The sequence below is a fragment of the Capsicum annuum genome, chromosome 2, assembly GCF_002878395.1.
Source record: "Capsicum annuum cultivar UCD-10X-F1 chromosome 2, UCD10Xv1.1, whole genome shotgun sequence".
Classification (NCBI taxonomy): domain Eukaryota; kingdom Viridiplantae; phylum Streptophyta; class Magnoliopsida; order Solanales; family Solanaceae; genus Capsicum; species Capsicum annuum.
Window position 1 is genome coordinate 117,733,410 of NC_061112.1, and position 14,735 is coordinate 117,748,144.

A 14,735-nucleotide genomic window follows, 5' to 3' on the forward strand; every position below is an offset into this window, starting at 1 on the left:
CAGGAAGGGATCTAGGAAGTTTGATAGATCTAATCATCATATTTTTAAGTAGGGCCAGGACAACAAAAAACATGGTAAAGATTAGACTGATTATCCTGAGATCAATAACATGATTTTTGAGAAAAATAATAATTGCTTCTTTTGTAAGAAACCTGATCACAAGCAGAGAGATTGCACCAAATTTCATTCTTGGATTAAAAAAAAGAGTCAAAAGAAGGTAATAATCTAGCTCTTGTTTGTTTTAAGTTACACTTTATAGATGTCCCCATTAATTCTTCCTGGTTCGATAATATAGCTACTGCTCATATTGTCATTTCCTTGTAGGGGTTCAAAACAAAAGGAAGTCAAAGAAAATGGAGTCAAGAATTAGAGTCGTCAAAGATGTTCAAGTTGAAGTACAGTTCATAGGAACTGTAGTTGTAGTTTTAGACTTAGAAACTGGCTATAAGCTTGTTCTTGAAAAGACTCTTTATGTACTGTCTTTTAGACAGATTTTGTTATGATTTTTGTTATGATCGGACTGAATAAGTAAACCACGAACAAAAGAAAACAACAATAACACACACAGATTTTACGTGGAAACCCTCACGGAAAAAACCACCGGTAGAGGTAAAGGAAATTCACTATGAAGAAGAGGAATACAAGGTGTAGACAATAGTCTCAATTTTGTATATATTGAACTACCCAAAACAGCCACTAAATGCACTTATATAATATGTGCATACATATAGATCTTAAGCTCAAAAACATATAGGACCGATCCCTACACTATCACGACATACCCCACAAAAAATCACAAACTTGGATCGCACCGCGAACTTTTTAGGATCGGATCAACAAAATTTGGGTCACAAACTCTAATAGTTTTAATTTTCTTAATAAAAAAAATTAACTTGTTTTTGAACTCTCGAGTTGTTGGTCATGGAATCCTATATGATGGTTTGTTAAAAATTTCTTTGACTTCTGATTTTGAATACAACTCTATTAATTCTAAAATTGTTAGGTCTAAACAACCAATTCTAAATGAACAATCAGGCAGGTTGTGGCATAGGCGTTCATATCTCAAAAGATTGAGTTAATAGATCGGTTAAGTCTAATATTTTACCTTCTCTTGATTTCGGAGACATAGGAACATGTATTGATTGCATTAGAGAAAAGCTTACTAAAAAGGAAAATTAGTGCTACTCGTAGTTCTTGTTTGTTGGAAATCATTCACAAAGACATAAGTGGTCCGTATTCTACTACAATATGTAGTTTAAGTTATTTTATCACATTTATTGATGACTTTTCTCAATATGATTATGTTTTTCTTATTAAAGAAAAATCAGATTCTTTTGAAAAGTTCAAAATGTTTAAAACTGAAGTAGAGAAACAAGTAAGAAAGGTCATAAGGATAGTGAAGTTTGATTATGGGGATGAGTACTATGGTAGATACACTGAGATAAGGAAACATATGGGATCCTTTGACAAATATCCACAAGATTGTAGCATAGTTGCGCAGTATACCATGCCTAACAGTCCTGACCAAAATGGTGTAGCCGAAAGGCGAAATCGTAATTTAAAAGACATGATGAGAAGTATGATGAGTAGATCTAAATTACAAGAGTTCCTCATAATCGTGTCCCTTCTAAGTCAGTCCCTAAAATCCCTTTTGAGTTGTGCTCCAAGAGAAAACCCAATTTAAATCATTTTTGGGTTTGGGAATGTCCTACACAAGTAAGGATATATAACCCTTCAAAAAAGAAAACCGAACCTAGAACCTCGCGTTGTTTTTTCATTGGTTATCCAACTCATTCTAAAGGATACAGGTTCTGTTGTCCTGTTGTCCTATAAGGGAAACAAGAATAGTTGAATCTCAAAATACAAAAATTCTTGAATTTGATGTTGCAGGAGGGGTCGGCCAAAGAAATAATGAAGGGAGGTGATTAGACATGACATAGAGCAGCTACAGCTTACTGAGGACATGACCCTAGATAGTAAAATGTGGAGATCGCGGATAAGGGTAGAAGTCTAGTGTGTGTGAGAGAGTCATAGCAAGTAGTTAGGAGAGCTTTTGTGTAGCCGAGTTAGTAATGCTAGGAATGTGTCCATAGGTAGGAGCATCTAGTTAGGAGAAGTATGGGTTTGGTAGGTGTCTTTGACCTGTATGTGTTTGGTATTACTAGGTGGATGTCTTATTTCTTATTTCTTATTTCTCGTATTTCTCTTATTTCTTACTTCTCTTATTTTTCTTATCTCGATTTTTATTATCTCGTATTTCTTATTTCTGTTATGACATCCATCCTATCTTATTTTTCATTGTGACCTTATTTACTATTCTCTATCTTTATCTTGAGTCGGGGATCTATCGAAAATAAACTCTCTACTTCTTCGTAGGTAGCAGTATGGACTGTGTATATTTTACCCTCCCCAGACCCCACTTTGTGAAAATACACTGGGTTGGTTGTTGTTATTGTTATTGGTGTTGTAGATAAGGATTGTTCTCAGAATATTACTCGTGATCCAACTGAAAGTATTGAAGTTATTAGAATTCTTCTTACTGTTACCTTAGAATCATTTGTGTCTGCACCTATACATGATAAACCTCGTGATCATATACATGTGCAAGCTGATGACTCTGTACCTGTAGAAATTCAGGTGCTTGTTATTGAAGAAGCAGTTCAAGCACTTGTTGTTGTTGATCAAGAGGTTCAGAATTTAAGAAGATCAAGTAGACCAAGACGATCGCCGCTATCGGATGATTATTTAGTATACCTAGATAAAGGTGACATTGTGGATCCTGTGACCTTTTCTGAAGCTTCATCATGTTCTCAATCAAAGATGTGGCTTAATGCCATGTCTGAAGAGATAAAATTCATGAGTAGTAATGATGTGTGGGAGCTTTCAGAGCTTTCTAAAGGCCAGAAGGTTGTTGGCTGTAAATTGGTCTTTAAGACCAAGAAGGAGTTAAATGAAAATGTTGAATGATTCTAGGCGAGATTAGTTGCTAAAGGATTCACACAGCGAGAAGGGGTTGATTACAGTGAAACCTTTTCACCTGTGTCATCTAAGGATTCTTTTAGGATCATTATGGCATTGGTAGCCCATTTTGATCTTGAGCTACATCAGATGGATGTAAAGACAGCCTTTTTAAATGGTGATCTTAATGAAGAGGTTTGCATGCAACATCCCCAAGGTTTTGTTGGTAAAGGAAGTGAGCATCTTGCGTGTAAGTTGAAGAAATCTATCTATGGCTGGAAGCAAACTTCTCGACAATGGTACTTGAAGTTAGAGGAAATTATCACTTCTATGGGATTTGTGGAGAACAAAATTAATCACTGCATCTATCTTAAGATCAGTGGGAGTAAGTTCATCATTCTCACTGTTGATGATATTTTACTTGCTTGTAATAATTTGGGACAGTTGCACAAAACTAAACATTCATTGAACAAAGTGTTTGATATGAAAGATATAGGAGAGGCATCATTTGTTCTGGGCATTGAGATTCGATGAGATAGATCTCATAAGTTATTGGGACTTTCACAAAAGGCCTATATTGATCAGATTTTGAAAAGATTTCAGATGGAAAGTTGTAAGCTCGATGATGTCCCTATGGTGAAAGGTGATAAGTTAAGCTATTGATGATGGAACATAATGCTATCAAATATTGGAAGATATTAGTTGATCATATCCCTGTATGAGAGCAATTGGTGTTGCGTTGGTGCGTTAAACTCTAGGAGATCCCGGTGATTTTTAGAAGCATGCCTTTGCTACGGAAGATTGAAGTGCGCCTTGTTGCCCCTCAGCCAAGAAATCTATTGTGAATATTAGGAATATGCAGAGGGATGATCTGAAAAATTTTGATTTCAGAGTCATTATGTCTTTAGATTAGGTATATTTTCCTGTCTAGTTTCTATCTATTTATGTGTTGTTTTCTTCAATTAGATCTTTCTTTTACTAGCTATTTTGCTTAAAAATTTAATGGTGTCATATGAGTTTGAATTCTTGGACTACTTTTTGGGTGATATAATTTTTCACATTGGATCATACATAATGGCAAAATCAGCAATTTGATTAAAGAAGTTCAAAACTTAATATATGCATAAAAAGAAACATTTAACATTTATATATACAATACATATAATTTTCTTACATGTACTTGACCACCTTTCGCCGACTGTAGTTCCGCTCCTTATGTTACTAAATAGAAACATGTTACCACTACATAATAATTCATGAACATTATAGTACATCAAAGTGAAAGGTAAAACAGAGCAATTAAAAGAACACAAATGTTTTATCACCTAGGTGTAATTAATTAGGAATAAGTATCATCTATTTATTTTTCTTAGCTTTCCTTTTAGCCTCCTTGATATCTTCCTTGAGAGCTTCAACAATTACCACTAATTTTTCAAATTTAGTAGTGATTTCAAGAAGCTGTGCATCTTTGCCTGATCTTTTCAGCCCTTTTCTAATTTGGTTGAATTGTTCACAATAATTTTTAGCTTCATCAGTACTGTACCCAAGTGAGAGGTATATTATAGCCTGTTAAAAGCAATTTCAAAATGAGATGGATTCACGATTTGAGGTTCATGATTCATTACAACAAATCTCAAGTCAGTATATAATAAATTAGAGGTGGCAAAATCAAACTCAATTCGCCCAACTCGACCCAACCAATTCAAGTTTGGGTTAATTATCGACCTAACCATTTATTAGCTCAACTCATGTCAACGCAGTCAGTTTCAACCCACTTAGAATTAGATTGATATGTAACCCGAATTGATTTTTGAAAAATCTTGTTAAAATATTTTTAAAAGATTTCTTTAAAATTTAATATGTAATATATAGTCATAATAAAGAAAGAAATACTTTTATTCGGTATCAAAAATTTATAAACGAACAAACAAAAAATTAAAACTTAATAAGAATTGGACGATTGTGTTATAACTCGATCCCTAACCTGTTTTGATCCAATTCATTTTGACTCAAAGAAATTTAGATCGAATGAATCTTGATTTATTTTGATTCGTCCAAATTTTACTTGATCCGTTCAATTGTCACCCCTAATAATAACTGAGATTAAGAAATTAAAGTTAACTAGGCTCCCGAAAAAGTAATTTCAGTAATTGTATATTTTGTCACGCGTAAGATGAAAAATTTCTTGTATATGGTAGGACTCGAGGAAAAATACGAAAACATTTAAAATTGATGTGTCATTCAGTCATTGGATAGTGAGCAATATTATATCAAATTATGGCTTTGATGTTTTTATGGACGGCAAATTTAGAATTTTCACATAAAAGTGAGAACATGAAAAATCTAGAAAAAAAATCAACATCTGTTATATAATAAAAATATTTTTGACGTCCATATATTTTTCAATGAAATAAGAATAAATGTACCTTATAAAGTGGACGCCTTGCATCAGTAATAAATTCATCCTTTAAGCATTTGTAACTTAGCGCCTTACTGAATTCTCCCTAGAGAAATAATAGGAATCATGTTAATATAAAATGAAGAGTTTAGTGAGATTTAAATCAATTTTGTTTGTGTATGAACTCGTTCATATTATCGATTTTAATTCAAAAGTAAAGAAGAAGAGTTGTCAAAGGCTAATAAAGAACAATCTCTCTATCTCATAAAAATAAAGATAATATTGAAAATATCCACTCTCTTATTATTATTAGCCAAACACTTGCTAAGCAGAGGCGAGCAAAAATTTCTTTTTGAAAAAAAAATTCCATGCGAAATGGAACATCCACTCTCTTACTCAGTGGTGGAGCCAGAATTTTCAACAAGAGGTTCACAAGTGAACATACAAACTAATCAAAGGAAGTTCGACATCTACTATATATAAATAAAAAATAAATTTAATCATATATATAGTATAATTTTCCATTTAAGGGGGTTCGGATGAATCTCCTATCCAAAGTGTAGCTCCTCCCGTGCTCTTACTCCTTATTTAGTTATCCACCTTACTAAAGCAAGAAAATATTGATTACTCCCTTCATCCATCTATACTTATCCATTTTTGTTTTTGGAATGTCCAATTATACTTGTCCAGTTTATAAAAACGATAGATAATTCATCTATTTTTGCATATTTTACCCTTAATATTAAATACGATTCATTATCTAGTGCATTTTTAAATCATTATATTTATTATATTCAAAAGGTGATATGATAAATTACCTTTATCATTTACTGCTTCTTAATCTTCGTGCAGTAAAAAAGTGGACAAGTAAAGATGGACGGAGAAAGTAATTTTTCCCATATTACCTTTGCAATTAATTTATTTTGAAAGTGTACACACTTATTTGTAAAGTTCCCAAAAAGTTTTACCTTTTTATTTATGATTTTTTACCATGCAAGTAAAAGAAAAAATGACCGACTAATATGGGACAGAGAGAATATTATTATGCACTATTCACGAGCTAAACAAATTACTTAAAAGAAGTAAAAAAGATTTTGAATCTTGTTCTCTTAATGTATAGAATATGTCAAAACATTTTTTAATGTTATGGTCTTAAATACATATGTCACGTGAAATGTTAGACATAGAACTATCAAAAAAAAAAGAAAAAGATACTTTTTCTTTAAAACGAAATGAAAAGAAAAGTAAGACGAACAAATCAAAATTAAAGAATCATTAAGTGAAGAAAAAGAAAGGACCTGGTAAATGAGTGTTTCCACGAGTAACATCTCAAACTCATAAGCTTCATGTGGTTTCCCCTTTGATTGAGCTTTAGTTACTGTATCCTCTAGTTTCATCAGTGCATAGCTTTCTTTTCCACTCATTTCCATTTTTGCAACACACCTCTATTGCACAAAAAAAAAAATATTTATTGGGCTAAAACGATGCGAATATATTTTTAATATAGTGTGATATTATTCGTGTTAAACCAAATTTGCAAGATTTTTCTATTACTAGAAATAGAGGAATTTTTCCGCAGTATTCAATAGAAAATTTATGCTATGAAATATGATATTTCCATCCATTTTCTATCGAACCAGTTTTCAGTGAAAAATAATGAAGTATCTTTTAGGAGTGGCCTTAAAAGATACTAGTATAGGTAGCCGCGCAATGCGCGGAATATTTTTTAAGAAATATTCATTAAAAAAATATTAAGCTTATTCATTTTCGAACTATAAGATTAACCAATTGTTGTTGAACTATATTGACATATTTCAAAAGTCCACGAAATATTTGAAATAATTATTAATAGGAAAATTACAGCTATATTTAACAACTAATATCAGCTGCAATTAATTTAGATATTTTGATATGAAAAGAACAATAATTAGTAATTTCTCAACCATATTTTAATCCGTTGACTGAGTTTTAAAAATAATAAAATATTAAATAATTATTTATTTGGTTGTTGGATTTTTACCTTTGTAATTTTAATCAGTTAAGAAATGTAATTATATTCCTTACCTTTCATTTCAATTTTCAATCTTTTTAATCTATCAATCAATTCTAACTACATGTTCTTTTAAAAGAAAAAAATAGCTTTCAATTCTATTTCAAACACTAAAAGTACTTAATTGTGTCGATTTAAATTTTACAGCTTTTGATTTAAAACTAAACACATGTAAAAAAAATTTCTTTTAAACTTTCAAACTTTATTCTATTGTTCATAATTCCAGCATTAATATCTTTAATAAGTATTTTGTTTATACTTATGTTGTATCTCCTAAAACACTATTTTTACACACATCCCCCACCTTCCCACACACATCCCCACCTTTACCCCCACCACCCCATCAATCCTGCCAAATTTTACTTTTTAAAATTTTTAAATTTTTATTAAAAAAATTTCTTACCCCACCCACCCTTACCCCAACCCCGCCCTCCCCGAAACGAAAAAAAAAAAAAATTAAAAACCACTTCTCTTCTTTACCTTATATCTAACACCTATCCCTACCCCTTTACATTTTTTAAAATTTCTTTCTTTTCACTTTAACTCCCCAAAAAAAATTAATTTTTTTTATTAAAAAATATTTGTTTTCTACCCCTACCCCTTAATGTCACCTAGATCCACCACCTCGTCTACCCCCTACCCCCGGACCTATCCCGCCTTCTACGCCAGTACAATTTTTTACCCTCATCTTCTCTTATTACAATGTTCATCACTCTATCTATATCAATTTTTATTGTTCCTTAATAACATTTTAAATATGTTAAATCATATCATCTTAAAAAGAAAAAGTTTAACTATTTATTTTATATTTATAAGATATTTGTATACATCTTAATTAGAAACTTTATGTTCCTTAGTTATATCTATAACACAAAATAAATACAATGCTAATTGTAAACAATATAACAACAACAAAAACTTTGAAGAATACCTACATTTAATTCTCTAATGATAACAGACAAATAGAATTAAAGAAGTAGATCATACCTTACTTTTGATGGATTACTGCTAATGTATATTTTCTCCAGGTATCAATAATTGATAAAAATGATAATTCTTTTCAAACTTATTGTCAATGATAAATTTATTCAAATTGAATGATACCTACATTTAATTTTTTAATGATAACTGACAAATGGAATTAAAGAAGCAAATCATACCTTACTTTTGATGATTACTGCTAATGTATATTTTCTCCAAGTTACATTATAGTGATGTAAGCTATAATAGGAGTAAAAGGTGGAGTAGAATATATAAGAAAGATTTGAAAGTTGAAATTGTATTCCAATTCAAATTCTATTTAAATTCAAATTTGATCTCTTATCAAATTGCTAAAAGACTTTTCTTTATTCTTCCTTATCCTTAATTTTTTTCAAATACCATACATATTTATCCTATGTAATCTATAACTTTAAATTGAGAGAAAATTTTGAAACCTATTGAAATCTATAACTTTAATATTCTAATTTTTCCTACGTTTTCTTTATTTTTGTTTCTTTACTTTCTTTATTTCTTCTTTATTTTTATTAATATTTTGTTTTTTTTCCTACAATTTCATTGTTTATAATGAATTTAGTTAATTCATTTTATATCTAAAATTTTAGAATAATTGCATTTAGAGGTGAGATTTGAGTAGACAACACATATATTATTTTTTGGATATGTAAGTAATTGTGAGTAAATATTATTATTATTATTATTATTATTATTATTATTACTATTATTATTTATTTTTTTAATATTATATTTTATATAATATTTAAATATATTTTATAACATAGAAAAGAATTAATTTAGGCTCCGAGTTTTAAGCTGATGATAATTTTTTTTAAAAGAAATATAATATTTTTTAAATTCAAATATTCCTATCTTTTAAATTCAAAATTTTATTAAAATACTCCATAATCTTGTCTTAAAATTGTCAAGTGACTTATTTTCTTTTCTGTGGGTTCTGAATTTGAAATACATAGATATGAGATTTTGTAGTAATATTGTAGTTTTTGAATTATCCAAAGATAATGATAAGTAGTTGGGATAAGATTATTTAGATAATCACTAAAAATTGAGATTAAATTAAAACTTTAAAATTATTGAGATAATTACAATCAGTTAACACGTTTTTTTAAAACCTTGCTCCTAATACGTTCTTTTTTAAAGTTGAAAGTTTAAAACTTTCTAATGTTTTTTAGTTTAAATTTTTTATTAAAATATTTTTAAATGTTGTCTTAAAAATTGTCATGTGGCTATTTTAATAGCTTGTTACGTGGCAGCTTGTCTTGATTTTGTTTTGCTTTTATATATACATAGATAAAATTATTGAGATAATTACAATCAGTTAACATGTTTTTTCAAAACCTTGCTCCTAACACGTTCTTTTTTAAAAGCTGGAAGTTTAAAACTTTCTAATGTTTTTTAGTTTAAATTTTTTATTACAATATTTTTAAATGTTATTTTAAAAATTGCCATGTGGCTATTTTAATAGTTTAACACGTGGCAGTTTTGATTTTATTTTGCTTATATATATATATATATAGAGAGAGAGAGAGATAGATAGATAGATAGATAGATAGATAGATAGATAGATACCATTAAGCCTATAAGCGTTTAGTAGTGTTGTGATTAAGAGTCCTCAACACCGAATTTTTATTTTCTTTTCATAAATTAATGTGAAACTTTTATTTACACTATTATTTTCTCCATAAAGGAAAATGAAATAGATAATCACATTATTTTGATATTTCCATATATTAAGGAAATAGAGACTCAAATTTTTTCATATACATAATTTGGTCTGTCTTCATATTTTATTTTTGTCTATTAGCAAATCGCGTCATATTTACCCTTAATCCTTATCATTGACATAGCTCTTGCATGAAATGGGTGAACTGTTCTTAACAAAAAAAAAAAAAAGGGGTGAACTGTTATAAAAATAATAATTATCTCAAAAAAAAATAAAAAAAAAAATTGATCAAAATCTTAAGTATATTGTGGTAGTTCGCTCTTCTTCACAAATTAAATTGACTTCAATTGTCTTCATGTCATTTGTTGTCCATTACCTTTAGTCAAATATTTTGTAGCCCGACGTTACAATCCAATTTAATATAATCATCTTTATTTACTCTATATCTTAACTCCTAATATTGGGACGTTGGTAGAGATCATCTTGGGACATATAAATATGTCACCTTATACTTTTGTTTTGCAGTGAAAAAGACAGATAAAGTGTAATTCTTCTTCTTCCTCTTTTTCTCGAGTGATAGGTTTTCATTTTTGTTGAATTTTTGTCAGTTTCTAACTCCTAGTTTATACAAGAAGAATTGATAAATAATGGAGGATATATTTGTATCAGGTGAAATATCCTTAATGACAGTATCTGACTCGTCTCAAGCTGAGAATTTTCAATTAGTGTTCGTGGAGAAATATTTTTCCCTAAAATTTACAACATAAACTTTATGCGGTCCAATTTTTTTGAGAAAACATAAAATTCAATTTTACCTCTCAAATTGTGATTATAGTTAAAAAAAAAAATTGCACTCGAGTTGAAGCTTTTTAAAGAGTACTCAAGGCAAAAAAACATGACTTTTTCTCTAAAGACAGGATAAAATTAGATCATAATCTCTCTTATGAAATTCAAAATTGCTCAATTCTAAACTGTACAGAGACACTTTTTTCTGAAGAATTAACATATCTAGGCCACTTACAAAATAAATAGAAAAACATAACATTTTTAAATTTTTTATGTATAGATATAAAAATCTCTCGTAAAAAAGTCATAGAACTTTAAAAGTTGCAAGCGGCTACAAAATCAATTCTCCTTCTTTGTATACCAAACATGAACTTATATATCATGTTTAACCCCCCTCCACCCCCACCCTGCACCCCACCAAAAAAAAAAACTATATAAAAATATGTTATGCATATATTGATTTTGAGTTTAATTTAGCTTACTTGTAGTTTCTTGAAATCTGGTCGCTCCTCATTGAGCAAAGCATCCAGCTCTAGCTCTATCTCAGTAGAATCTAATGATCTTAAATTAGCCTTAGCTTCATGGTAATCAACTAGCCTTTGTAGAGCCAATTCACCTCCATGCAAAACTCCTATTGACATTGACCTTGTTAATACTCTCTTCAATTTTCTATTCTTCCTCTTCTTCCATAAATGACCTGAAAAAAAAACTATAAGATAACAAGCAAAAAATAACGTTAAAATTGTTATTAGTAGACGTTCATCGTGTTGAACTACAACTTCAATTGCTTTTGTTTTCGCTAATTCAATAAAATCTGATGTTTGGTGTTTTAATCTCATTAGCAGATATTCGTTTATCATATTTTCCATAATTTCTCTTTGGATAAAGAGTTGCTACGTAGCTTCTTTTGTGATTAATCGAGTGATAAGTGAAAAAGCATAGAGGAAAATATTCATATATATAAATTGGGCTTCTTTTTTCTTTAGAATCTTTGATGCCTTGAGAAAGTGTTTGTTCTTCACTTGATTGTCAAGAAATTTATTGGATGCTTTAGGATGTGTTTGGTATAGATTTTTTTTTTTTTTTTTGCTTGGTTGACCGTCAAAATTTGTGAAAAATATATTTTTCAGAAAAAGTTCATTAAAAATAAGAAAAATGAGTTGCACGTTCAATGATTCTTCCCCAACATTCAAAACACCTCACCCTCACCTCAGATCTCTACTCCCATAGTATCTGCCTAGATTATATATAAATATTTTTGCGATACTACTATTTACTTACTTAATTAACACCAAATAGTTAGTAAGAAAATCACTTATATTCCTTACTTTAACACCAAATAATTAGTAAGAAAATCACTTATATTCCGTAATTAACACCAAATAATTAGTAAGAAAATCACCTATATTCCTTACTTTAACACCAAATAATTAGTAAGAAAATCACTTATATTCCTTAATTAACACCAAATAATTAGTAAGAAAATCACCTATATTCCTTACTTTAACACCAAATAATTAGTAAGAAAATCACTTATATTCCTTAATTAACACCAAATAATTAGTAAGAAAATCACTTATATTCCTTACTTTAACACCAAATAATTAGTAAGAAAATCACTTAGATTCCAAAATAAATTTTCATATTTCTTCATACCAAACACTCCACTGTTGTGACAAGTCTACTTGGTTTGGGCAATGGCTACATTATTTGGGCTGCCATATTGGGTTAAAATTCTTTTAAATAATTAAGATCCATAGAGCTAGTTTAAATTCTCTTTGGGCTAAAACTCTCAACATTGGGGTGGAACATGTGTAGGCAGTTATTTGCACCCTAAAGGGACTAATACAAGTTAATTAAATAGTTAAGTGGGTGGTATGCTAACCTTCTCCACTGGATGTATTGTATTGTTTTGTTTCAAATACATGTCAATACCCTGATTCCCTTAGTAGATTATGTGTTTCTCTTATATGGCAAATGTGGAAAGTTAGAAATTCTTTAAGCTTTAACCCTGATATGTATGAACCTACTGTCATAGTTAATAAGGTTTCTACCTGATTTACATGAATATGACAATGCTCTGCAGATTACATGAATCTCAACTTGTATACATAACAACATTCATGATAGAAATATTGATATGACATAAGTCTACTTGTTTTAACAGGTTCAAGTTTACAAGTGGAGAAGAAAAAGACCAGCATTGAAATGTTGGCTGTGGATACTTTTTTCATGCCCTTGGTACTTCTATCAATTTGTAGGAAAGATCATAATCGTTGAATACTCGCAATTCAGAAGGCTTCAGAATGAGCTCTACAAAAGGATAATTGGCCAAAGTAGATTCATATACTATCAGATGCAAAGCTGGTGCTGCAAATGTGTTAAGTCCTTAGTTTTGATGATTGACAAATCATATGTTATCATATGTTGGACCTGGTTCTTAAATGAGTAAGTCATGGCAAAGCTGCAACTAATTAGGGAACAGGTGGGTATTGGCACAAAACGTAACCCCTGTTAATTTATGTTTGTTCGGTTATTAGTTAGTAGTTTAGTCAGCATTATTGTTTCAGCAGTCCTTGTTTATTTAGGATACTGCCTTAGTTATTTCAGCAATCATTTCTTAGTTAGGTTATGTTATTAGGGTTGGTCTAGGAGTCTTATTATTTTCTTTGTAACTCTATTTAAAACATTGTCTGCGTTCATTAATAAATAATTCTGTCCAGCAGTTACTCTGCATTTATATGGTATCAGATCTCTATACTCTCTAACGAGAATGGTCCTATTTTTTTTCCTTCTCTTCCTCACGCAGATCATCAGCAATGGCCAACAATCCCATAGTTGTTAATGCTGATAACACAACGGGTGCTAACATTATCATTCAATTCAACCCTGCATCCCAATTACCCATCAAACTCAGTGGGGGCCACAACTTTGCCACCTGGAAAACTCAATTCTCTACGATTATGTATGGTTACAATCTATTTGGCCATCTCGATGGGACCACTCCTGCCCCTACCCGCACCCTTACCGTAGGCAACAATGTATCTCCCAATCTTGCCTTTTTAACTTGGTTCTGTCAAGACTAACTTATCCAGAATGCCCTCATGGCATCTATTGAACCCACAATTGCTCCAACTGTTGCTGCAGCCAATTCATCCAAATCGACTTGGAACGCTCTGCACACCACTTATGCAAACAAATCACAAACCCGTGTCTTCAGCCTGCGTGATCAACTTGCTCGCGTCACTAAGGAATCTCGCTCCATCACTGAATATCTTCACACTATTCGGTCCCTTTCAGATGAGTTAGCCACGGTTGGTTCTCCTATGTCAAATTCTAAACTCATCGTCAATATACTCAGCGGTCTAGGTCCTGAATTTCGTGAAATCTCTGCTGCCATCCGTGCACGTGATACGGATGTCTCATATGAAGAATTGTTTGAAAAGCTACTTGACTATGAACTTTTCTTTCGTCACGAGGATGTTAAGAAACTTTTCAATCCCATAACTGTTGCGGTTGTGACTCCCACCAAATTCAATACCAATAACCCTAACAATCGTAGGCAGAATAATAATTCTCCACAGTGGCAGCAGAATTCACGTCCTGACGCTACACCACAATGGCGGACCAACTCCAACCCAAAGACTTGTTACTCGATGTCAACTATGCAATAGGATTGGCCACACCGCCAATGTCTGCTGTTCGAAGTCTCATAATCACTTTGAGGCCAAATCCAACTATGCTGTTGGATTTACTGCTACCACTAACCCCTGGACAGTCGACTTTGGAGCCACTCATCACATTACTGCGGATCCACACAACCTACAACCATACCATGGTAACGAGGATATCTCCATGGGTGA

General features: G+C 31.0%; 1 protein-coding gene across 2 annotated transcripts; it reads right to left on the reverse strand.

Annotated features, from left to right (window-relative positions):
* Positions 1-4,057: 4,057 nt before the first annotated feature.
* On the reverse strand, positions 4,058-11,810 carry LOC107861122. Of its 2 annotated transcripts, XM_047406705.1 has the most exons (5): positions 11,652-11,797; positions 11,355-11,569; positions 6,655-6,801; positions 5,385-5,462; positions 4,058-4,524 (listed from the first exon to the last, which is right to left on the reverse strand). In XM_047406705.1, the coding sequence occupies exons 2-5, from the start codon at positions 11,511-11,513 to the stop codon at positions 4,315-4,317; spliced, it is 594 nt and encodes a 197-aa protein (XP_047262661.1). In that variant the 5' UTR covers positions 11,514-11,569; positions 11,652-11,797; the 3' UTR covers positions 4,058-4,314. The 2 variants fall into 2 exon arrangements, with proteins under 2 accessions (XP_047262661.1, XP_016561989.2); XM_016706503.2 differs by having other exon boundaries at positions 11,355-11,810.
* Positions 11,811-14,735: the final 2,925 nt, after the last annotated feature.

Bases quoted from the DNA above. Each gene is read 5' to 3' on its own strand.
- LOC107861122 (XM_016706503.2), bottom strand. From the start codon at position 11,741: ATGGAAAATATGATAAACGAATATCTGCTAATGAGATTAAAACACCAA. The intron at 5,463-6,654 runs GTCCTTTCTTTT...TTATTTCTCTAG, and splicing joins TGGAAACACTCATTTACCAG to GGAGAATTCAGTAAGGCGCT. The intron at 4,525-5,384 runs GTACATTTATTC...TGCTTTTAACAG, and splicing joins CAAGGCGTCCACTTTATAAG to GCTATAATATACCTCTCACT.